Consider the following 26,312-nt stretch of genomic DNA (forward strand, 5'->3'; position numbering starts at 1 on the left):
GAGTTGGAGGAGAAAAATAATTAGCCTTTTCCTAGTACCAGTTACACTTATCTGTAGTGTAACTCAAATTTTCTTTGAAATCCTTTATAGAAACAGGAAGATATGTCTGATAAGTTGATGAGACCTGTATGTCTTGCTTTACCTATCTAGGCATATTCTTCTACTTTTTGAGTAGGTGGTTGTACATCTCAAAAATGCTTTGTAGGGATGTATAGGAGCAGCATAGCTTGCAGTTACTGAGAATGGGACTGTGTTTTGAATAGAAGGTTCTTAACCTCACTGGGCTGGACTTTGAGACAGATTCCACACCTTTGGGCAGGGAAAGGAGAAGCCCCAACTTTGTTTTAGGCATGGCATGAGGACCACCCCCCACTGGCTGTACCAGTGCATGCCTTTGCTTCACACAAGTTCCCTGATTCCTCTTGGTAACATCTTTAAGTGCTTGGCTGGAGGAAGAATGAGACCATGTATGTTTAAAGACCAAGTCGGCAGCAAAGTAGACCCTTTAAAGGAACTGTTGTTCTCTGCATTAGAGGAGGAGAGAATTTAGCCAGATCTCTGGCCACTTATCAAGTGCAGTAGCTCCACAGGAGATGTGAGTAGAAAATCCTAGCCTGTTCTCTGGGGAATAAATTGCAGGCAAATGCCAAGAGCATCTCCACTTTGAACATCAGTTGAAGATCACAAGTCCAGAAGCACAGATTACCCTCTGAAAACACTGCATTTTTGCTGTCTAGAGGGAGTATGAGGCCTATGAGAAGCTGAGGGAGAAGGGCTATTTAGAGAGCATACTGCACCTTTCATTTCATTATAATTATAAGCTCAGTGACCATTTTCGGATCTAGTGAAGCTTCTGTGTCTAGCATGCTGGGGTAGTTATCCCATAGTTATGTGAATTTTTTTCCCTAGTCAATGGAGATAGAAAAAAGATTGCTGTAAATTTCTGGGGCAGGTGGTAAGCTGGTTTACGGAACACAAGGCGATGAGAACCTCTGGCTTACGGAAAGTAGCATGAATTAATAATCATTTAATTGGCTCCTCCATTATGTTGCTGGTTTGGGAGATGGAAGTTTAGATGGAGGGGCTGTCAGTGGTACTTTAGCTAAGAGTCTGATGGTTGAGAAGTGGGGGTGGCGGCTGCCTTTGGCCTCTCCACAAGGATTAAATGTGAGGCAGCATCCCAAGCCCTTAGTGGGCTCACCTCGGGGGCCCCAAAAGGAAGAGGATAAGCACTTTCATGAATACCACCTCCAAGTGCTACTCCACCCTGAAGAGAAAGAAATGCAGAAGAAACTTCCCAGGGGCACGAACAGCTCAATGCATCCCCACAATCTCCCCAAGGGAGGTCTCTGGCCAAAGGGAGGCTAGCCTGTGGCACAGAATGTCCACCATGCCAACAGTGCCATCGGTGTGTTGAGTGATGAGAAGGTGAATTTTGCTCATGGAACAGAAACTAATTCTACCAGTACTTTTGGTTTTCTTGGAGGGCAAGTTGATGTCTTAGCTAATGATTAGAGAAAGCCAAAAACTGGGTGTCTTAAGGTTCCATTTCTACGTCATTTCCAATTGTTCTTCCGGTTTCTTCCTCATGAGGCGGCAACTCCATGCCTTACATGGCTTCAGAGTTGTACAGACCACGTCACTAGGTGAGAAATGAGGCATGTGTTGTCCACTGGCGTGTCTGTGGTGTTGCAAGTACAACTCTTAAGTTTTCTGTCACCAAAATTTCAGTAACTCGGATTTTAATTCATTAGGGTTGGAATTGGGTGAGAATTCATTCTAGGAAGAGTGGTTTTATCAGGTGAAGTTATAGGGGCTCTAGGGGCTCTGTTTCTACCATACTTGGCCACTTTATAAGCTCTCTAAATTATACTATTCTTACCTATTATTTAAAGCAAGTCACTTTCTACCTGAAGCTTTACTAGGCTTGTTTTAATTATTCATGCTTAGAACATAATAAAACCATTTCTTGAAAATTGCAAACAAAATTTACGTGAATTCACTTGGCTTTCTTCTCTTCCCTACTCCCTCTAATTGGTGTGACAAGAGGGGTAACTTTTTTTTTTTTTTGGTGAGAAAGATTGGCCCTGAGCTAACATCTGTTGCCAATCTTCCTCTTTTTGCTGAGGAAGATTGACCCTGAGCTAACATCTGTGCCAGTCTTCCTCTATTTTGTATGTGGGACACTGCCACAGCATGGCTTGATGAGCGGTGTGTAGGTCCGCGCCCAGGATCCAAACCTGTGAGAGGGGCAACTTTTTGTGTGTGTGTGTGTGTGTGTGTGTGTGTGTGTGTGTGTGTGTGTGGAAGATTAGCCCTGAGCTAACATCTGTTGCCAATCCTCCTCTTTTTGCTGAGGAAGATTGGCCCTGGGCTAACATTCGTGCCTATCTTTCTCTACTTTATATGGGATGCCGCCACAGCATGGCTTGATGAGCGGTGCATAGGTCCATGCCCAGGATCCGAAAATGCGAACCCCAGGCCACCGAAGCAGAGCGTGTGATCTCAACCACTACACCACCAGTCTGGCCCCTGAGAGGGGTAACTTTTTAAATAATTATTTAAATAATTATTGGGATATACTTCCCAAATAAATATGTTAAAAAGATATCTGGAAGCTGACGTCGTGCATGCATAAATGATTTTTTTTTCCTAAGGAAGCCATGCATTGACTAGTGTTTCCCTTTGAAGTGAAATTCTTTGGCCTAGACTATAGAGGAACCTAAGAGAATGAAATGGAGAGTGATGAATCAGGTCTGCCTCTCAGTATTTGTCTTTGTCGGTTGTAGTTGCCAACCCATCACAGTTTTAGGGGAAATGATGGCTTTCATCCCAGAAAGCCGACTTTGAATTTTCAGTACTCCATAACAAGTGCCGGTCCTTTTTGTGCCTCATCAGCGAGTTGGGTAGGGCAACCATAACTCCCAACAAGTTGAGCAAGTACCTTTTCACTCCTTAGAAAGTTTGTGTGGCAAAGAATCCACAGCTCACATCCTATAAGGTTGTGGTAGGGGTTTGACCCAGCATTTCGTTGTCACAGTATCCCATTTGCTAGCTTTGTAGTGTATGTAATCTATAGCGCATGCACTCACATGATTCCTTGCCACATTTTTATCCCCTTTGAAGTGCCAGGAGCCCAGCATGTTGCCTGTAGAAGACTCGTTGAGATTTAACACATATTTTCATATGACATAGCTGCCAAAATGAGAAAAATTGCTTTAACCAGCAAAGTAAAAAATACCACCTAATGTTTTGAACAGTATGGATCCAAATATCAACTTTTACATGGACAGTTGAATTTAAATGCTGAACTATTTAATTATAATATTAAAAATAATGTAACTATACGACAAACTTAGAAAATGGGAAAATGGTCCATGATGCCATCATGGTATTTTCTAATACCTATTTTTTACATAGCTGTATCATGGTATGATGCACATTTTTTCTTCTTTTTTTTCTGATTAATGTTCTCGAGGACTTTTCCATATTGCTTCATAGCTATCATTTTTAATGTCGTCTCAAACCCAGGAGAGCAGCTGTACCATTGTTTATTTAACCATGCCCTGTTGTAAGAGATCTAGATTGTTTCGAATTCATTTTGTCATTATTGTAAAAACTACTACAGGTAGTAACCCTTCAAGTTGTTTGGCTTTTTGTTGCCAGTATAAACCAAAGGTTCCAGGCACTGTTTAAACTATGGCTTGTCTCTGGAGTGCATCTATTTCCATTTCACTACTGTGACATCATAGTGGCCTTAAAGTGACCAGTAATTGATTTTTTAAATAATATTTTCTAGACTGTGACATCTCTCCTAGAATAAGTCTTCAAAGCAGAAAACCATAGTACCTTCTCTCTTGGTATTCATACAACCTCATTTACTTATGCCTACAGTGTATGCTAGTGATAGAATTGAAGTAGAAATTGATTTTGAGACTCTGGCTTCTTGAATATGTTCAGAGAGAAGAAGCTTGAGAAAACCTCAGACTGTCTGTGGCCTGTAGTAAACCCTCATCCAGCATGCAGATGGAGGATGTTTGCACAACTGTTTGCCTGTCTACAGAAACTATAAAGACTTTGGTACTGTGTCTTGATAGGGATTGACATTTTAATGTCTGAGGTCAGGCCAGGAGGGGGCCTGTCAGCCTAGTTAACCTAACTCTTACGAGCAGTCCCCGCATCACCCAGGGAAACACAATGGGATTGTAACTGGGTGTTAACAGAATCTGTTATAAGAATGGCATGGCTTTATCTTTAGAGAAGGAGCTAGTGAGCTGCAGGTGGCTAATGTCCACTTCTAGACAGATCTCATCTAATAAAAATGCAGGGTGTCCAGGATAGAAGGGAGATGAACCCCAGAGGTTTTACACCAGTAAAAGTAGTATTTCATATTATAGCAGGGCTGTTTGGTTACTGTAGAGAAAGAGGAATGAGTGAGAGATTTTATTTTTTAAAATGCTTTATAAGGACTCCTTAGCTCAAGCTCACAAAGGAAGCTTTAGAATTCCAGAGCAGTTTGAGAGTTTGAAAAAAAAAAAAAAGGTAATGAAAGTTCCCCGCTCCATGGAAGGGGAAAGAATTGTAGCTTCTGAAACCAGAATTCTCACCTCTGCAACCTCGTCACATTTCATCATGTGTTCAGCATTGAAAGAAGAGGATGGACTCTTTGGTCCTGTGAGGAAGCTAATGCCACACTGGGTTACACCGTGTTCGCTTTTCAGCTCCAAGTGAGTAAGATGAGTTGGGTGGTCTCAGCCTCGGTGTTCATTCATTCACACTGCCCAGCAACTGCACAATTGACAATCACTCTAAAGGGGGGCAGCAGGCAGATTGAGGGCATTTACAAGGTAGTGTCATGGTCCTGTAAAAGCAAGTGTTGTTTCAGGTCAGGCAGACTAACAAAAAGACAGAGGTGGGTGTTTGGAATGGAATCTGTATCTCGGTTTGCCTCTAGCGGAAGGAGGAGCAGATAGCGACTCTTTCCTAACTGTAAACCCTGAGCCTAATCTAATGCCTACAGGCCGGAGGTGGAAATAGGGAAGGTGAAGGGATGGCTATAACAGGTAAGCATCTGAAGTATCACCTAATGCCTCCACCCACCCCATCTTTAGCGTGCCTTTGAAGAGTTAACATATAGAAGATAAACAGTAAGCAAAAATGAAAAATGATGGAGAATAAGGAACCTTCTGGAGGCAGGAGGATCTTAAATCCCTGAAACAATAATTAAAGACTCCTGTTATGGGAGTGTTCCGGCAGGGGCCCATCACACTGTGAGGTCTAAAACCTGCGACACAAGGTTCCTCAAGATCAGGTCTGCAGGGGCCAGGAGATGGGAAGTGGGCCATGGGGGAACTGGTCTAGAACGTTACAGCACCTAGTTAATCAGCAGCCAGTCCATCACATTAAATATCCAGCCGTCATGTATTACCTTTCAAGTGAAAATGAATAACTCCCATTAAGAGCAAAATGGGTTTGAAGTCGATTCGAGACAGATTAAAGTACTGTTATGAATGTGTGTGTTGGCAGGAGGGAGGGGTCTGTGTGTAATATGCTTGTCCTTGTACTTTTTAAATAATAGATGTCCTACAAACTTCTGTAGACCAGGTTACCAAGATACTGGAGTTAAAGGTCACAAGATGTGCATTCTGGGAAGAGCATCAACTTCCTGGAATATTTCCTGCATTTAGCAATCTTTTTTTCAAAATTCTTTTGTGGCCTTACGATTTTAATGAATAAAATTGATTTTCTAAAATTGTTTATTAAAGCACACATCTATAATGACAGCCTCTTGGTATTCACGTCAGAACAAATGTCAAAGCTGAGCATAAAGTGGAAACACATGCTAGGTAACCAGACTGGGTGAGACAAAAAGCATTTTGACCAAGGAGTAGAAATTAGGCTTTCTAAACCAGTGACTTCAATGCTGAGTCACGTTATTTGTCAATGAGGGCAGTGGGTATATATTTTTTCACTACCATTTTTAGGATTTTTTTTTCTTATCGCTTTTAGCAAAATTCTGAAAAGTGGAGTTCCATGTCCAAAACAAGAGAGCCAACCCTCAGATACTGACCAGGTTTTGGAATGACCAAACCCAGCCATCTTGGGATTTGTGTTTACACTGGAGGAGCCCTTAGCCCAGTTGTTTTCGCATCAAAATCTTCCAGATCCTTCCACGCTTCAGAGAACTCCTTCCACCAACACTTTCATAGCCACTGTTTGCTACTTAAGTCTCATGTGACTCTCCTCATTAGTGTTTTGTTTTTTTGGTGGAGTGGCAAAGTGGGGATGTGGAGGGCGTGGTTTGGGCAAGCAGATAGGAAACTTTCCCTCTTACCACCCACTCTGAGTAAACTCTTGCATCTGGAGCATTGGCTACATTATAACTTGGGTTCACGCCCTGCTTAATTCCACTCTTCAGTTACTTCTTCCCCAAAAGTAAATTGCTGAACCCAAACTTGATTTTTTTCCCCCACGTATTTGTATGCACATGTCTGCGTGACCCTTTCTCAGGTCACATTTCTCATGTCTCCTGTGTTGTGCCATGCTGTGATTCCAAGAGCTGGAACATTAGAGTTGGGAGCACAAAGTTGGTTACTTCTGTGAAAGCGGAGTGTGTCTGGTACTGGGGTTGACGATCGGTTGGTGAAGCAATTGGTGAGACTCTCCCTCACACCCTCAGCCCTGCTGCCCCCTACAAGTCAGCAGATTGTATGTTGATTGGGGGAGGTCAGAATAGACTGAATTTAGCTTAATCCAACTCAGAGCCTTTTATTCCATTTCTTTACCTTCTTTTCTTAGTGTTCAGTTGTTAAAGTAATGACAGAAATTCATGAGGGGGAAAAAGAAACACTTGCTTCTTTTCCAACATGCTTGATAAGTCAGTCCGGAAGCTCATCCTTCTTGAATTTCGGAGTTTTAAGAAAATCCTGTGCTATAAATGAATGTTGATTTTCACCCAACACAAACCCTCTGGGAGCTGGCCTGGTCTGGCTGCTATATTGCATCTTCTGCTTTTTCTTCCAGCATCGTCCAGCCAAGCAGAGAAGGAGCTGACAGATTCTCCTGCAACCTCCAAACGCATCTCCTTCCCAGGTAGCTCAGAGTCTCCTCTCTCTTCAAAGCGACCAAAAACATCTGAGGAGACCAAACCGGAGCAGGTGAGGCCGGAAGGGGCTCTAGTGCTGGTGGTGGGGAGTGTTTTAGACACCAGTGGGGAATGAAGTCTTGTGTGGGTGGGCTAGGGGCGGCCACAGTTGCTGGTGGGAACTGAAGACTCAGCCAGAAGGGTGGGTGTGTTCCCCACAGATGTACCAGTGTCCCTACTGCAAGTACAGCAACGCCGACATCAACCGGCTCCGGGTGCATGCCATGACGCAGCACTCAGTGCAGCCCATGCTTCGCTGCCCCCTGTGCCAGGACATGCTCAACAACAAGATCCACCTCCAGCTGCACCTCACCCACCTCCACAGCGTTGCACCCGACTGCGTGGAGAAGCTCATTATGACGGTAAGGCAGCCGGGAGCAGGACCCTGTGGCTCTTCTTTCCCCAGGGGTCAAAGGTGATGCAGTAACATGAACAAGACACCATGTTGTTGGTCAAGAAAGCCAGTGTAGAGTTGGAAATGTCAAAAATGGTCCTAGTTCTGTGACCTTTGTTCTACTGTACCTGCCTTAGACTTGGCATGACCATGGTATGACTGTGGCCCAAAGGGCTGAATACTTATGTGTTTGTCAACCTTCCCTTATCACCCCCCACCCCCTGAGGGATGCAGAGGCCTAGATTAGCCAACCATTTATATGAAGAAATTGTTATCCAGATTCTCCAAACCTTTATTGAGCAAGTGCTGTTCTAGGTTGCTCTTATATTGATTATGTCACATTTTTATCTTCACAACAACCCTGTTTGAATAAAAGAAAAATTTTGACATATTTACCTTCACGGCTGAGGAAACTGAGGCTCAGAGAAGTTAACTGACTTGATGCCACTTGTAAGTGGCAGAGTTGAGATTTGAACCCACATTTTCCAGCTGTAGGAGTGTAGCCCTGTAACGTGGGAGTTTCTCAAGTAGACACTTTTATTCTCGAAACAGGAAAATGGTCAGTTGGATAGCGCGTGTTGATTCATGACCAAGGGCCTTGTATTTTGAACATGATCTTGCTCCACCTGCAGGTTTTGAAAGCGTGTTCTAAGTGCCTCTGTAAACATGGCCCAAGAGGTTAGCATAAAGATTTAAGTCTAATTGTAACTTGAAAACTTTTCAAAATACTACAGGTGATCCTGATGTCCTACCTTCTGTCTGTGCTGGGGCTGTTGTGAAAGCCCTTCCTGATCACTAGAAGGACAACCACCAAAGATAATTACTCTCACCTCTCACTTAATGGCAACAGTGGAGTAAAAAGAAGTTAATTGGATTGCCTTTTCATGTGAAGATTCCCAGAGAGGTAGTCTGTTCAGAATTTCACGTTATAACGTGCAGGTCACAGACATATAAGCTGTAGGTATTTCCCATTCCATCTGGTTATGCAAAATTAAAGAATAATGTTGTAAGTTATGTGTAGTTGTGAGGAACATATAATTGATGATGCATCAGAACTTTGCCAGCCAGTGGGAAACTCAAAGGTGACTTAGCATGAGTTTCATTTCAGAGATCTTTTAAGTATAAATTCACTTTCCATGGTATTTTCAAGTAGATTGGTGAACACTGTTGAAAGATTCTCTGTAAGTGGAAACCTCCTTCTGTGGATGGGTGGGTTTGTATGTTACAGGTTTCCTTGGCATTCTCACCAGCCTTGGAAATAACAAGTGGGATTTTTTCAGGCCTCATCATACTTCCCATCGTATCACTGATAGCCTGGAACCAGGGGAGCCTGACGGTACAGAAAAAGATGTGGGAGGGAAGCATTTTCAATACTTAACTACATTTTTCTTTTGCTCAGGTGATTATATTTCCTGTTTAATATAAATCTGGTCTAGGAAATATGGGCCTATAGTAATCTGTATGACAGTTTCATTTATACATCCCTAGAGACTAGAGTGTAAATTACATTTCAAATATTCATTGTTTGTCATATTTTTATAACAGCAATAGTAAGGTACATTTCAAGTAGCAAGTCTGGTGGTCATTATGAACCTTCTTCATTTACCAACAGTCTTCAAGGGCAGGATGTTACTGTTGTGTTTGCTTGGATACCAATCCCTAAGATATTTCTGGGTATTACCCAGTAACTAGCACCTTCTCAAGCAGTGATTCTCAACCTTTTGGGAGACTCTGATAAAAATGATTCAGTAGCCCTACTGGGTTCTTCTATGCACATTAATGTCTGACAATCACTGTTAAGACCTCCATCAAGTATTCTGTGTATACAGAATTGTGTGTACAATGCCAGGAAGCATAAAGATACCCTAAAATTCATCCACAGAATGAGGTTAATAGACCCTGTTCTGGAAGAATCCTTGACAACATAATTATGTAGGAGAAACATGCTCCCTAAAAGGGCTGTGCTTGGCACCTTGTGCAGAAACGGCTGTGCACCTCATCTTTCCACAGCAGACACTGGAGATATTTTCTAGACGTTTCTGAAAAACGTGCAAATTGTGGGAAATATACTGATGATAGGAAGTCGATTTGCTAGTAACAAGAGAAAGTTAATGGATTCAGAAATAAAGTTGAAAGTTGTGGGAAATGTAATCATTTGCATTGAGCTAAATGAAGCATTTCCACCTTGATCCTTTTGAACTAAAGGAAAAGATGAGTAACCAGCATTAGAGGGGAATTTGCGGCCACACCTCAGGGTGAACTCAGAATCCAGTTTGAGGACTGGACTGTTGATCTGGTCTCTGCCCTAACGAATCAAAACAGATGCCGCTGTTTGAAAAGTTTAGTATTAAGAACAGAATTTGCAATTGTTTTACAACCAAGTGATTATAATGAACCTGTGGTTAAAACCATGTCCCTGTGGGGTATTTTACTATAATTTTATTAGAAAATTGGCCATGGGAAAGTATCGGTTAGGTTTTCTGGCTATATATCTGTTTGTTCCTGGCTAACTGGAGCAGGAAACTCTGAAAACAGTGTAATGAGAAATGTCCCCCAAATCAGAGCTCCATTTTCTAAACCATATCATTAAGGAATGCCCAGTGTATGGACATTCATCCTCCAAGAGTAGAAAGTTAGGTCTGCTTTGTCCCTGAGTGGCTAGGGTGAATGGCAGTGAGAGGAGTGAATCTTCTTCCTTGCCAAACGGCTTGACTGAGTTAGCTGCCTTTGGCTGCAGAATAGGAAAAGTTGGCAAAATCCACCAAACAGACAATTCCTGGCAGACCTGGGGTGTGTCCAGGGTATCTAAAGCTATAAATTCTAGTAAATATTTTTTGTTATCTGGGTCCAAGGTCTCAGGATCTGGCTTGAAGTGGGTTTCAGTCCCTCTAAAAGTAAATTCCACTCTGATAAATGGAAATAGATTACTTTCTACACAATGTCTTTCCGTTCAGTTGTAAATGGAGAGTGTTTTGAGGAGGCTTCATTTAATAATACCTTATCAGACAGCTTTCAGGAACCTGCAGTGTCTAATATGTCTGTTGCTATGGTAACAGCTGCTTGCTTATGCTCTGCATCTCATATCTGTGTCTTCCATGGGCCCCCTTCTTTTTACTGATGAAGGGGCTTGAAAAATATTCTCCACTGGAAACAATTGTAGTTCTGGCCCTCCACCATGGAAACTGCACCCATAGCACTTCATTCTGCTTGGCCTATTGGAAATAGAGCTCCAAAGGGTGTCTTTACACATATCATATGAAAAAAGGAAATCTATAAAGCTTAAGGGCGATGAGACAAGTGCCCCTTCAGACCTGACTGAGCAGCCCACCTCCCATGTCAGTTCCACAGACCTCTCACCTATTTGCAGGGAAGTTAGAGATTTCAAATTGGTGGTGGGGATGTAGGAGCTGCTGCTCTGTGCCTTCATTTTCCCACTCTTTTGGGGAAGGAGGGTTGAGGGTGTGGGGGTCATGTTTCTGGTTCCTAAATAAGAATGGGAAAGACCACCTACCATGCATTTCAATACTCTTAAATTATTGTAATTGATCACTGTCTTAAGTGACAAGGACACACCACTGGGATCCTGTAGCATTAATATGAGGAAATTGTTCCTCAATCACCTAACAAAATATGGCCTTACAGTGGAGTTGGGGATTGGCTCCTGAGCACCCAGGAATACCCTTTTCTCCAGCCCTTGTCTTTTCTCCCTCTGGTAGTTCTTAATGATTCTGTATTTTTTGTACATGCACAGATTTCCCTTCTCTGCTCCTGGCTCACTCGCTCCCTCTCTCGCTCGCGCTCTCTTTCTCTCCCTCTCTCTCTCTCATAGGAGCAGCAGTTCAGTCAGTGTCTCTCTCGCTCTCTGGGCTTGCTGTGTGCCTGTTCCTCTGAGTCTCTGGGACAGGCTGGCCGTCTGGCTTCCCACACTGGGGCTCTCTAGTGGCCGCTGGCCCTGAGGCTGTTGCACCCGCCTGGGTACCAGCTCTCTCACTTTGTCTCCATCTCAGAGGAAGGTAATGAAAATAATCGGGCTTCATTAATTCCAAGCCCTGTGAGATGATAGCCATTTGGATGGAGCCTGTTTGCCAATTAGATGGTCTAAATTAGAAGTGACCTTGGTATACTGCCCTGCTTCCCTCTCTGAGTCTAATGAAGCTTTTCTCTCCAATTCATTCTCCTTCTCAGCTCTCTTTTCTCCCTCTCACTCTGTGTGTATGCGTGTGTGAGTGTGTGTGTGAGAGAGAGACAGAAAACTGTTCGTGTGTTTCCTATTCTCCTACCCACCTCCTTTTTCAGAATTTCTCATTCTTAGTTTTTAAAATCTGGTTCAGGGCTATGTTTGTTTCCGGCCTACATGAATGTTAACATGGCCCTGTAGTTTTTCCTCCTGGGTTTTATGTTTTTTTTTTTTTTAAATGGATAGACAACCAGGTAGAAGACATTTTCGAAAGGAACGAGAGAGAAGCCAGGTCCTCTAGACTACATGGTCCTGGCACATTCGGAAGGTAGTAGAGGAAGGAAAAAGGCCTCTGCTGCCAAGAAGTGCCTTGGTTTGCTGGCTGTAGAAGGGCAGAGCCCAGCTAGTGGGCCCCAGCAGCCATCTAGGTATAGGAGAGGAAGTGAGCGACCAGGCTGTCACTGGAGAGGTAGGCTTTAGATCCACCACTAGCTAGAATGCTCAGCTCTGGAAGCAGTTGGGTTTTAACCTCATGCATAAATATTTTGAACAGAACACCACCTCACTCACAAGGATGTAGAGACTGGCCGGGTCTGTGCACGGAAGGCCTGTGTCTGAGGCTTTTCTTTTTTTTTCCTTCTGAGGTTCTTCATTCTATTGATTTTCACTGAAAAGTGGAGGATCTGAGGCTTCCTTGGGAGTCTAGGTTTTGGCAAATGTATACTTTCACTTGGAACAGTGAGCCTTTCAGAAAGAAGACAAACAGTGCCAAGACTGTAGGGCTGAGGGTCTCAGAGAAACAAGGTTCAATACTTTTTCTAAGAAAATATCTTTGCTTCCCAGCATGTGGAACTTGTTGGTTGCATTGATCTGACCTCAGACAGGGTGGCCTTGAGAGGTGAATTTGCATAAACAGTCCCGTAAGAACTTAGCTTGGCTGCTCAGGGTGTTGTATTTGGCCATTTCACATCTATGACCTGGAGAAAGCAAGGATGGGGAGAGGGCTCCTTATAATTCCAACTTCTTCTACCAAGAAAGAATATACATTGGCCCCTGGTCATAGTGGGGACCAGACCCACCTCTAGGTCCCTGGATTTTATAAGGTGTGTCCTTGGGGCTTCAGGGTCCTCTCACCTCATAGAAACTTGAAAGGCATTAAATCATAATCCAAAATGATGGTGAACTGAACAAGAGGTAGGAACTAGGTATTTACGAACCCATGTTACCTCTCCTAGTAGTTCAAGGGCAATTAACTTGAGTGCATAGATTTCCCCCTAGGGAGTCTGTGATTTCCTGAAATTATCTGCAGTAGTCTATGTGTGAAGAAGTCCTATTTTTCTAGGAGTCTACAACTTGCATCAGATTTTCTAAGGAGTTTATGATCTCTAAAAGGTTAATTATTCTGGATTGTGAGCTTCTTGGGCACAAGGAGTTTGTCTAGCTCTATCTCACAAGCCTGCAGCACAGGGACCCTGTACAATGTTTAGTGAATGAGTCAAATGAATGGAAGAACAGAGTATCACTTGAGGTCCTTCCTTCTTAGCGACTAAGTTGTTTTGGAATTGCTTAAAGCTTGAAGCTTTTTAGTATCAGTGTGGAATTCTTTTATTTCTATTGTGATTTATGAGAATTGCTTAAACTTGAACATTTTCAGCATCAGAGCAGAACTTCACGTTTCTCTTGTTATATATGAGACATGTTTACTTGTTAGGAAGATATTAGAGCCACTATTTGTTTTCAGACTTTCAGCACCCCAGCTTAGATGATGGTTTCTTCCTGCATTCCCATCAACTCTGCATAGTCTGTGAGGAATGTAGTTGACTTGGCTCAGAAGGGTGGGAGGAACACATGTGGTATCTAGAAGATCACCATGGAACTGCCCTTTGCATGGGCAAGGCCAGTCTTAAGAGACCCAAATTCTGAGGAAGTAATGGCTCTAATCATTGAGTTTTCATACTAGAAAAACTTTGTTTTACTTTTGGTTAAAAGTCTGTTTTAATAGTCTCAGGTCCCCTCTATACATTAATGAGTGGAGTATGGGGGGCATAATTTAATATAATCAATGTTTATGGGTGTACATGTAGATTATTAGAAGAATCAACCTACATGGACGGTATAGTCAATGTAGAAAGTGTAGGTGTTTGGACTGATTGTGTACCATCATCTAGCCAAATCTAAAACTTTCTGTTTGGCTTTTGAGTCTGTGGATGGGGTAGGAGAGTAGGTAGAGGGAGAGAGAGGGTGTGTGTTGTGTGTGTAGGGGAGCTGGTGGTGGGGTCCAGTTATTTGAGGGCCTCTGAGGCTTGGGCACATTTGGGATGGCTCTGGTTATGCTATAGCCAGGTCTTCTCCTCTCCTACACCTACATGCTCCAGTGCTTCTAGCAAAAGGGAAGGTCTTTACAGAACTGTGCTCCATACAGTTGACTGCCTGCCTTTCCCCTGACTTTCAGCTGTCCATCCGAGACTGTGGCTGGATAGTCTGAACCTTTGACACAGTTTGGTAGCCAGATATATTGGAAAAGAAGGGAGATGCCAAGGTGGGTGTTGAAGGAGCTCTGCCTTTAGCCAACTCTCCTTTTCTTCAGTGAGCAGACTTCCTCGGTGAGCTGTTGGCAGGACTATATTTATGGCTCTTTACGAAAGACCATGCAAACTTTGAGTGAAAAGCTTTGGAAGTGGTAGGAGAGGGAGGAATGGACACAGGCATGGGAACATTAGTGTCTGAGAGCTGAATGGGGCCCTCCAGTAGCCTGTGCAGCAAGGCTTCCATTCTCAACCTCTCTGTTCAGACACATGTGCAGATAGACCCTATCAGAATTTCTAGATCCTTAGGATTCCCTTTAGACATGTTCCTCTTTGCCTTCTGGGAATTTCTTGCCTGTTAAAATTTTATACACCAAACCTTTTTTTTCCCCCCAGGGAGAGGTTGGGTATACTATAGATAAGATGATGCAGATAGATAAAAGTAATTACTTAAACACATATGGGGCAAGACTTACAGGTTTGGAGGCCCAGATTAAGATGCAGAGGAGCATGTGAGGTTGATGATTATATTTCGGGGAGAGTTAATTGATGGAAGGTGAAGGCAGACAAAGAACCGCTGCTTACTGCCTTCTTGAATCCCAATCAGGAATTATGATTAAAGTCGTGGCGAGACAACAGAGGGCTGATGAATTGGTGTCTTTTTTTTTTTCTTTTTTGCCGTCATTCACACTTGATTGACTTCAACCTTTCAAGTGCAAAAGTCTCTCTTTTCCATTATTATTCATAGCCATCTGAGTTTTTCTAATTAAAGTGTATGAAAACAATTACTGATCCATCGTACTGAGTCTGTTAGAGGGGATGTCTGCCTTACTGTAATGCGTATAAAAAGCCCACAGTTTTCTATAATGATGTGCAGCTGAGGTGTTAGATAATTTTATTCTTTTTTACTCTGTAGGGCTTTTTTTTTTATTTCTCATGATTCATTTTTGATAATTCCTAAAGATCCCAGGAAAGGACTGATCCTGCAGCTACAACCGAGAAAGGAAGTGGGGGAGCAGTCTTTTTTCCTTTCCCTTTCTCCCTGTTCTTGCCCCCAACCTCGTGCTCCCCCTCGGCTGAGGACTATAAATTAATCGGTGACCTTTCACTTCTTGGATTCCCGCTGGACTCCCCAACCACACTGGTCAGAAATGCTTTCTATTAAAAAGAAAATAGATGGAATGAGTTTGGCAATCTCCGCTCCATTCCTAACGATTCGTCAACAGCTAGTCTTAACCAGCTGCCGACGAGCTTTGTATGAGGGTGCAGACATCTATGAGAGCAGGGATTCTGTGTCATGCACGTTCACCTGCCACGCACCTGCTCTGCGTCAACACGAAGTTTCTCAGAACCCTTCTCCATAGTGCCTGTTGCTTAATTTTTGCACCTATTGGCATCCGGGTTGCTGAAATTGTTCTAATACCCCTAAATGTGTTGGGGAGTTACCTTTTTGGTATGTATGGGGACAATTGTCTGGGTTTCCTTTCAGAGTTGAGCCTATCACTGATGATTCTAGTGAACATGTCAGCTGCTGTTTTGAGCGAGGGAGGCCAGGACTTTCAAACCATTAACAATTAATAAAAATTTATTTAAAATATTTAATTTTGAACAGTAATCTGGGTGTTCCAATCTTCGCAACAGCAAGTGAAGATATTATCGTGATATTCGTGTTTGATGGGAAAATAATGCCTCCAAGTGGGGTGGACACCATGTAGAAAGATTAGTGGTGACCATAGTTTCTGTTCCTGTAACTGTAGGTCAGTTTGTTTCTCAGGCTGTCATCAAATAGGGAATGATTTCTAATTCATTTGGGATTATCATCACCAACTACCTTTCCACCCTATAGCAGGCAAAGGGATACTGCTTATTTTTAAATGAAGAACCTTTATCCTTATATTGGATATTAAAAGCTGCTCATCACATTAACATAGGGCAAATGGTAACTTGTTTGGATAAGCTTCTGGCCAGATGGCAGGGAAGCCTAGAGAAATATCTAAGGATCTGACCTAAAATTGTAGCTCTTTTGATCCAGGCTAATTCTGGAATTGCTCTATTAGGAAACAGTGGCCCTGGTCAAGGTGGGGCTGCTCTGTTGTAGAATGCTGTGCAGGGCACCCTCTGTGGCTGGGACACTGGCCCAGAGGTTCCCTCTGATGCCATTTACCTGGTCAGAGACTCTGGAAGAAATCCTGGCTTAAGTGAGTCATAAGAAATGCTCGTTTGCACTTGATCTCAGCTCATAAAGGGTTACAAAATGTTGTTTCCTGGAAAATCTGCCAACGTGTCTGCATGTCCTTAGCCTTCCCTTTGTTCTCTTCTTCTTACCCTTTCCTTCGCTCTTATTCCCTCCTCTTCGTGCCTGAATACATTTTGAAAACAGTACTACAATGCTCCCTGCTTCAAGATTACAGTGTACTTTACTAGGTATGATTTAATTAGGGCCCTTATTATGTTTTCAGCAGCTTAAGGTGGGCCTTTCAACTTATCTACCTAATTGGTTGCACAAGAAGTTTCACAGCCCATGACAAAACATTGTCAGTGATCAAAGTCAAAATTCTGCATAAAGGAAAAATATTAATAATAAGATTATTCTTCAAGTGTGCACTGCTAATTATGTCCAGAATGTAACCGTAGAAACACTTTTGACTGATGTGAGCTTTGTCTAATAAACATGAATCTTCAGTGAGCTATGAAAAATGATACCTCCAGCTTTACATTGGTGAAGGCTAATTTTGCTTATTAAATAATTTTTACACATTTCTCTCTTTTGTGTCTCTTTCCTCTGCCTTTGACTCTCATTTCTCTGCCTCTCGCTCCTCAGGTGACCACCCCTGAGATGGTGATGCCCAGCAGCATGTTCCTCCCAGCGGCTGTTCCAGATCGAGAAGGGAACTCCAATTTGGAGGAGGCAGGAAAGCAGCCTGGTTAGTGTCATTATTCTTGACCCCTGGGAATAGAAACAAGGAAATCTCAGGCCACAATTTTCACGGAGTGAGAGTACCAAGAATCCTTGAGGATACTCCTTAGCTGAATGTAACTGATCAAGAGATGAGGGGCACTGTTGTCAGCTACTTTATTCGCTGATTCTTGGCAGGTATTTGTATACTATTTATATGGTTTAAAGTGAGAGAAAATTAGGTGAGAACCAGTGGGATTTTCGTGGACACATATTCCCTTAGACTACGCATGTCAGAGTGAATAACCAGCGACTCCGTCAATAGACCCATGACTCACCATCCTATGCCGTTAAACACTCCATCTCCGAGAACTTAATTACTAGGGACTTGTGGAGCACTTGGGTGATTTCAGGCCACTGGGTTAGTTGTCTTTCTAGGAGCTGCCTCTGCACAAAGTTCTTTGAGTCTTCTGGGATTGCCTTAGGATGCAGCAGAGAGTTGCATTTGGAAAGAACATTGTTATAGACATGGATGCTGCATAGTATAGTAGTGGTGCCCCACAGTGGTTCCTAGCTAGATGGATCATTAGACCTCCATTTATGAGGCTCTCCTACATCTTCAACCTCTTGTCAGCAGCTAAGATTTAAGTTAGGAAGAGTTCAGCCACACTACTGCCCCACCTCTTCCCTTGTGACTTTTCCATATTAGGCAGTGGACAGCTGACTTGAAAAAGGGTCAGAATATTTATGGGTGTGATGATCTCACTGTAGAAAAAAATTTGAATGTATTTTCATAATTGGCCACTTGAATGTTCATTGCTTATTGAATAGAGATGACAGCCAAAAGTCACATTATAACAAGAAATTAAATGCCAAAAAAATATATATTCCAAAATTTCTTATATTACAATGGACAGCGGTTCTCATAAATTCCCTGCAACTTAGGACAGCATTATTTCACCTATTCTACAATTCAGATCCGTGTAAAAAGGGAATCCAGTCTAAGATCAATAATCTTCAAACCAGTTCTTGAGAATTTGAGGATTCTGAGTCAGTCAATTCAATATTGTTTAAAAGACAGATCTGTGATATGATACAGGCCTATTATGAGTTGAAACTTTTTGTATTTCCTTTTCTTCCTCTCTGTTCATGTGTACCTGCTTATAATGTGTACTCTATTGCCGGGAAGGAGAAAGTGGGAGGCTGTGTGGAGAGTTTGTGTTCAAGTTGGGTATTTCCCTCCTCATCATATTATGTGTTTGTGAGACCTTGCTAGGTAGACAGCTCTGGGTGCCATCCTTGAAACAGAGCCTTCTTTATCATTGGGCTTGATGGTTTTTTTTTTTTTTTACAGAAACCTCAGAGGATCTAGGAAAGAACATCTTGCCCTCAGTGAGCACAGAGCACAGTGGAGATTTGAAACTCTCTCCTGCTGACCCAGGGTCTGTGAGAGAAGACTCAGGCTTCCTATGCTGGAAGAAGGGGTGCAACCAGGTTTTCAAAACTTCTGCCACTCTTCAGACGCACTTCAATGAGGTTCACGCCAAGAGGCCTCAGCTGCCTGTGTCAGATCGCCATGTGTACAAGTATCGCTGTAATCAGTGCAGCCTGGCTTTCAAGACCATTGAAAAGCTACAGCTCCATTCTCAGTACCATGTGATCAGAGCTGCCACCATGTGCTGTCTTTGTCAGCGCAGTTTCCGAACTTTCCAGGCTCTGAAAAAACACCTTGAGACGAGCCACCTGGAGTTGAGTGAGGCCGACATCCAGCAGCTTTATGGTGGCCTTCTGGCCAATGGGGACCTCCTGGCAATGGGAGACCCCACCCTGGCCGAGGACCACACCATAATTGTTGAGGAAGATAAGGAGGAAGAGAGTGACATGGAAGATAAGCAGAGCCCAACGGGCAGTGACTCTGGGTCGGTACAAGAAGACTCCGGCTCAGAGCCAAAGAGAGCTCTACCTTTCAGAAAAGGCCCCAACTTCACCATGGAAAAATTTCTAGACCCTTCTCGCCCTTACAAGTGTACAGTCTGCAAGGAATCTTTCACTCAAAAGAATATCCTGCTAGTGCACTACAATTCTGTCTCCCACCTACATAAGTTAAAGAGAGCCCTTCAAGAATCGGCAACTGGTCAGCCAGAACCCACCAGCAGCCCAGACAACAAACCGTTTAAGTGTAACACTTGTAACGTGGCGTACAGCCAGAGTTCCACTTTGGAGATCCACATGAGGTCTGTGCTACATCAAACCAAAGCCCGGGCAGCCAAGCTGGAGGCTGCAAGTGGCAGTAGCAATGGGACTGGGAACAACAGCAGTGTCTCCCTGAGCTCCTCCACCCCAAGTCCTGTGAGCACCAGTGGCAGTAACACCTTTACCACCACTAATCCAAGCAGTGCTGGCATCGCTTCGAGCTCCAGCTTACTGAGCCAAGTGTCCACTGAAAGTGTAGGGCTGCCGCCCCTGGGGAATCCCATTGGTGCCAATATTGCTTCCCCTTCAGAGCCCAAGGAGGCCAATCGGAAGAAGCTGGCAGATATGATTGCATCCAGGCAGCAACAGCAGCAGCAGCAGCAGCAACAGCAGCAGCAGCAACAAGCACAGACACTGGCCCAGGCCCAAGCTCAAGTTCAAGCTCACTTGCAGCAGGAGCTGCAGCAGCAGGCTGCCCTGATCCAGTCTCAGTTGTTTAACCCCACCCTCCTTCCTCACTTCCCCATGACCACTGAGACCCTGCTGCAGCTGCAGCAGCAGCAGCATCTCCTTTTCCCCTTCTACATCCCCAGTGCTGAGTTCCAGCTCAACCCCGAGGTGAGCTTGCCAGTGACGAGTGGGGCACTGACACTGACTGGGACAGGCCCAGGCCTGCTGGAAGATCTGAAGGCTCAGGTTCAGATCCCACAGCAGAGCCACCAGCAGATCCTACAGCAGCAGCAGCAACAGCAGCAGCAGCAGCAACAACAAAGCCAGCTCTCTCTGTCCCAGAGTCACTCTGCCCTCCTACAGCCAAGCCAGCACCCAGAGAAGAAAAACAAATTGGTCGTCAAAGAAAAGGAAAAAGAGAGCCAGAGGGAGAAGGACAGTGCCGAGGGAGGAGAGGGCAACGCGGGACCAAAGGAATCGCTGCCAGATGCCTTGAAGGCCAAAGAGAAGAAAGAGTTGGCACCAGGGAGTAGTTCTGAGCCTTCCATGCTTCCTCCACGCATCGCCTCAGATGCCAGGGGGAATGCCACCAAGGCCTTGCTGGAGAACTTTGGCTTTGAGCTGGTCATTCAGTACAATGAGAACAAGCAGAAGGTGCAGAAGAAGAATGGGAAGACCGAACAGGGAGAGAATCTAGAAAAGCTTGAGTGTGATTCCTGTGGCAAGTTGTTTTCCAACATCTTGATTTTAAAGAGTCATCAAGAACATGTTCATCAAAATTACTTTCCGTTTAAACAGTTGGAAAGGTTTGCCAAACAGTACAGAGAGCACTACGATAAACTGTACCCCCTGAGGCCCCAGACCCCAGAGCCACCGCCACCTCCCCCTCCACCCCCACCACCCCCTCTTCCTGCAGCACCGCCTCAGCCGGCTTCCACGCCAGCCATCCCTGTGTCGGCCCCACCCATCACTTCACCTACAATTGCACCCGCCCAGCCATCTGTTCCACTCACCCAGCTCTCCATGCCCATGGAACTGCCTATCTTCTCGCCGCTGATGATGCAGACAATGCCACTGCAGACCTTGCCAGCTCAGCTGCCCCCCCAGCTTGGACCCGTGGAGCCTCTGCCTGCTGACCTGGCCCAGCTCTACCAGCATCAGCTCAATCCAAGCTTGCTCCAGCAGCAGAACAAGAGGCCTCGCACCAGGATCACAGATGACCAGCTCCGAGTCTTGCGGCAGTATTTTGACATTAACAACTCCCCCAGTGAAGAGCAGATCAAAGAGATGGCAGACAAGTCCGGGTTGCCCCAGAAAGTGATCAAGCACTGGTTCAGAAACACTCTCTTCAAAGAGCGGCAGCGTAACAAGGACTCCCCTTACAACTTCAGCAATCCTCCTATCACCAGCCTGGAGGAGCTCAAGATCGACTCCCGGCCCCCTTCACCTGAGCCTCAGAAGCAGGAGTACTGGGGAAGCAAGAGGTCTTCAAGAACAAGGTTTACTGACTACCAGCTGAGGGTTCTACAGGACTTCTTTGATGCCAATGCTTACCCAAAGGACGATGAATTTGAGCAACTGTCTAATTTACTGAACCTTCCAACCCGAGTCATAGTAGTGTGGTTTCAAAATGCCCGACAGAAGGCCAGGAAAAACTATGAGAATCAGGGAGAGGGCAAAGATGGAGAGCGGCGTGAGCTTACAAATGATAGGTACATCCGAACGAGCAACCTGAACTACCAGTGCAAAAAATGCAGCCTGGTGTTTCAGCGCATCTTTGATCTCATCAAGCACCAGAAGAAGCTGTGTTACAAGGATGAGGATGAGGAGGGGCAGGATGACAGCCAAAATGAGGATTCCATGGACGCCATGGAAATCCTGACACCCACCAGCTCCTCCTGCAGCACCCCGATGCCCTCACAGGCTTACAGCGCCCCAGCTCCGTCAGCTAATACAGCTTCCTCTGCTTTCTTGCAGCTTACAGCAGAGGCTGACGAACTGGCCACCTTTAGTTCAAAAACAGAGGCGAGTGATGAGAAACCAAAGCAGGCTGAACCTCCCAATGCACAGCCAAATCAAATTCAAGAAAAGCAAGGACAACCAAAGGCAGAGCTGCAGCAGCAAGACCAGCCTGAGCAGAAGACAAACGCAGCCCAGCAAAAGCTCCCACAGCTGACTTCCCCGCCTTCGTTACCACAGCCTCCTCCACAAGCGCCCCCCCCTCAGTGTCCCTTACCCCAGTCGAGCCCCAGTCCTTCCCAGCTCTCCCACCTGCCCCTCAAGCCCCTCCACACGTCAACTCCTCAACAGTTGGCAAACCTACCTCCTCAGCTAATCCCCTACCAGTGTGACCAGTGTAAGTTGGCATTTCCATCATTTGAGCACTGGCAGGAGCATCAGCAGCTTCACTTCCTGAGTGCACAGAACCAGTTTATCCACCCCCAGTTTTTGGACAGGTCACTTGATATGCCTTTCATGCTGTTTGACCCTAGTAACCCACTCCTGGCGAGCCAGCTGCTCTCTGGGGCCATACCTCAGATTCCAGCAAGCTCGGCCACTTCTCCTTCAACTCCAACCTCCACGATGAACACTCTGAAGAGGAAGCTGGAGGAAAAGGCCAGTGCGAGCCCTGGAGAAAATGACAGTGGGACGGGAGGAGAAGAACCTCAGAGAGACAAGCGTTTGAGGACAACTATTACACCAGAGCAGCTAGAAATTCTCTACCAAAAGTATCTATTGGACTCCAATCCAACCAGAAAGATGTTGGATCACATTGCACATGAGGTGGGCTTGAAGAAACGTGTGGTACAAGTCTGGTTTCAGAACACCCGAGCCCGAGAAAGGAAAGGACAATTCCGGGCTGTGGGCCCAGCCCAGGCCCATAGGAGATGCCCTTTTTGCAGAGCGCTCTTCAAAGCTAAGACTGCCCTCGAGGCTCATATCCGGTCCCGTCATTGGCATGAAGCCAAGCGAGCTGGCTACAACCTAACTCTGTCTGCAATGCTGTTAGACTGCGATGGGGGACTCCAAATGAAAGGAGATATTTTTGATGGAACTAGTTTTTCCCACCTACCCCCAAGCAGTAGTGATGGCCAAGGTGTTCCCCTCTCGCCGGTGAGTAAAACCATGGAGTTGTCTCCCAGAACACTTCTTAGCCCTTCTTCCATCAAGGTGGAAGGGATTGAAGATTTTGAAAGCCCCTCCATGTCCTCAGTTAATCTAAACTTTGACCAAACCAAGCTGGACAACGACGACTGTTCCTCTGTCAACACGGCAATCACAGATACCACTACTGGAGATGAGGGCAACGCAGATAATGACAGTGCGACGGGAATAGCAACTGAAACCAAATCCTCTTCTGCGCCCAATGAAGGGTTGACCAAAGCGGCCATGATGGCAATGTCCGAGTATGAAGATCGGTTGTCATCCGGTTTGGTCAGCCCAGCCCCGAGCTTTTACAGCAAGGAATATGACAATGAAGGTACAGTGGACTACAGTGAAACCTCAAGCCTTGCAGACCCCTGCTCCCCGAGTCCTGGTGCAAGTGGGTCAGCAGGCAAATCTGGAGACAGCGGGGATCGGCCCGGGCAGAAACGTTTCCGCACTCAAATGACCAACCTGCAGCTAAAGGTCCTCAAGTCATGCTTTAATGACTACAGGACACCCACCATGCTAGAGTGTGAGGTCCTGGGCAATGACATTGGACTGCCAAAGAGAGTTGTTCAGGTCTGGTTCCAGAATGCCCGGGCAAAAGAAAAGAAGTCCAAGTTAAGCATGGCCAAGCATTTTGGTATAAACCAAACAAGTTATGAGGGACCCAAAACAGAGTGCACTTTGTGTGGCATCAAGTACAGCGCTCGGCTGTCTGTACGTGACCATATCTTTTCCCAACAGCATATCTCCAAAGTTAAAGACACCATTGGAAGCCAGTTGGACAAGGAGAAAGAATACTTTGACCCAGCCACTGTACGTCAGTTGATGGCTCAACAAGAGCTGGACCGAATTAAAAAGGCCAATGAAGTCCTTGGACTGGCAGCTCAGCAGCAAGGGATGTTTGACAACGCCCCTCTTCAGGCTCTTAACCTTCCTACGGCATATCCAGCGCTCCAGGGCATTCCTCCCGTGTTGCTCCCTGGCCTCAACAGCCCCTCCTTGCCGGGCTTTACTCCATCCAACACAGGTGGGTTCTGCTCTAGGTGATCCTTTCAGCATTAAATAGCTGTCCGGTTAGTGCTTTGTTCTGTGGCTACCACCCAAACCCTCTGAGCATTGAGCAGATAGATAGGAAGCTTCCCTCTCTAGTTTTCTAACAGTACTAAAACTTCAGGTCCCTTCTGTTGAGTCTCGCTGGACCTGTGGTGTACAAGGTTCTTTGACTTCCCAGTTCAGGGATGGGACCTCCTGCTTGGAACAATCTCCTCTGAAACCATTCTTATGTCCTGTGTTCAATAGCACAACCAGGGTGTGTGCTAGAGGGAAGAACTTGAGGGTCCTGGTATACTAGATCCTGGGGTATCTTCAAGAAAGAAGTTTCCATCATAGACCCTTCTATTCAGTCCTTGTGGAAATGCCAATCCCATCTAGATATTTGTTGAAAATATAAGACTTGAATATCTTAGCTAGTTCTGGATTGTGCCCTATGGAAACTGGTTCAAGAGAATTTAAATCAACTCGCTGCCCTCACCAGTGGTCCCTGCCCCCTTTTTTAGAGAGCTACTCTGGAAGGAGAACTGTTATCAAGAAGAACCTCTGTTGATGTAAAGATGGTGGATCTTTACTCCTGGGGTTCTCTTCTCGCTAGAACAACAGTGGCTATGTTAGTTTGTAATGAGACTGCCCTTTGTACTTGAATGCACTGACCAGGAGTCTTGTATTGGGCAATGTGTGTCTGAATTTTGACATGTTTGTGTTAGTCCTCCAGACAGACAAAAAATGTTAATGGTCATTTTTAGGGGTACCCAATCACCCCTTCACTTCCTTTTTCCGATCTCCCTTTCTTTGCTCCTCCCAACCCACTAATGCAGAGTCATACACTTGGTACTCTTATTTTTCCACTTAACAGGGAGTTTCGCAGTTCTTCCTTTGTACCTCTCTTTTGTTCCTCTTCCTCTGTCCTCACCCCTCTTCTCAATTTAGGAAATCCAGCTGCCTTTCCTAAATTGGACCTTTACCTCCAGGATCTTGTGAGACTAGGCACAAGTCAGCAAATTACCCCCATGGGCTTCATTGACCAGTGCACATTCACCAAGGGAGAGTCCCCTCAGACTGCCTCCTTGCCTTCAAAACATGTCCCTGTTCCCAGGGGTTGAAGCAGTTCTGCTGTTTCCCAGAGCAATCCTGGTTTCTGGTTGAATTAAGTCCAAGTTTTACAGTTTGGGCAGTGTTTTACAGAACATGAGGCTACCACATTCCTGGTCAGAAATTCCTTATCCATATAGAAGAACAAGAAAAGAAAGCATTAAGATGTAGAAGTCGTTGCTTATATGTGTTGGCAAGTAATGTCACAGAATGATACTAAAGCTAGCAAGACATAAGCCAAGAAAGAAGCTACGGAAAGTGGCCAGGCACTGAATTACCCTTGTTGCCCAAGACCTTGGCAGAGGGGCTTGGGAAGGCCCATATTTCATAATAATGTGAAAAAATTAGAATCAGAATGTCTGATCTATTCCCCTTGTTTTACAGATGAGAAAACTGAGGCCCAGAGAGGTCAAGACCATTCAGCAAGCTAGGGTAGGAGCCAGAGCTCCCACCCAGGCCTCCAGGCTCCCAGTGCTATGTGCTCCTTCCACAACACCCAATATGAGCCAGTCAGTCAACAGGTATATGTTTAGTGCTAATCAGGTTCTGACCACTTAGAGTGGACTCAAGATAGAAAGATATGCTTTTATTTAAGGCAGCCAGGTGTGCCCCAGTTACCACCACCTGACTGTACCGTAGCTCACAGGAGCACTGGATCTGGAATAGGAGGGAAGGAACTTGTATTTAATATGTCAGGCTCAACGGTAAGCTCTTTCCATATGACCTTTCATTTAATCCATACAACCATCTATTGAGGAAAGCTAAGGTTCCAAGCAGCCAACTAATGGGCCCAAGATCACACAGCAGATGTGTGTCAGCCACAATCCATATCGCCTCAGTCTGACTCCAGAGGTGCGTGACAGAGTCTCGGGGGTGAAGTGCCTTGGTTGGTTCTCATCTTACAGATGAGAAAACTGAGGCTACAGAATTATTGTGAGAATGTATTGAGCTACTGTATCAAACGTGGCTAGTGCAGAGCTTAGTAAATAGCAGGAGTTCAGTAAATATCTCTTAAAATTTGAATCTCTTATGTGGACTGTCAGTTCAAGATACAGAAAGTCAGTTTAAGGTCTTCTGATCTAGATCTTTCTCCTGAAAGCCTGATGCCATAGGGATGGGGAAATCTCTAGATGTTCCTTCCTTGCCCCGCTGATCTTTTGGCTCTGGCTCCAACCTAAAACTTGGAGCAGGCCCGGTGCCTAGAGGTGGACAGAAAGAGCCACGTCCCAAGTTTA

General features: G+C 44.9%; 1 protein-coding gene across 4 annotated transcripts in view; it reads left to right on the forward strand.

Annotated features, from left to right (window-relative positions):
• Positions 1 to 26,312, forward strand: part of ZFHX3 (zinc finger homeobox 3) — a 241,222-nt gene that overhangs the window by 209,733 nt on the left and 5,177 nt on the right. For all 4 annotated transcript variants that reach the window (XM_058528162.1, XM_058528164.1, XM_058528161.1 and 1 more), the window contains 4 exons: positions 7,024 to 7,157; positions 7,306 to 7,506; positions 17,062 to 17,164; positions 18,491 to 23,959. In XM_058528162.1, the coding sequence (XP_058384145.1) occupies positions 7,024 to 7,157; positions 7,306 to 7,506; positions 17,062 to 17,164; positions 18,491 to 23,959 (5,907 nt within the window). The remainder of the gene's footprint in view (positions 1 to 7,023; positions 7,158 to 7,305; positions 7,507 to 17,061; positions 17,165 to 18,490; positions 23,960 to 26,312) is intronic.

This window comes from Diceros bicornis, chromosome 32, assembly GCF_020826845.1.
Source record: "Diceros bicornis minor isolate mBicDic1 chromosome 32, mDicBic1.mat.cur, whole genome shotgun sequence".
In the NCBI taxonomy this organism is placed as follows: Eukaryota; Metazoa; Chordata; class Mammalia; order Perissodactyla; family Rhinocerotidae; genus Diceros; species Diceros bicornis.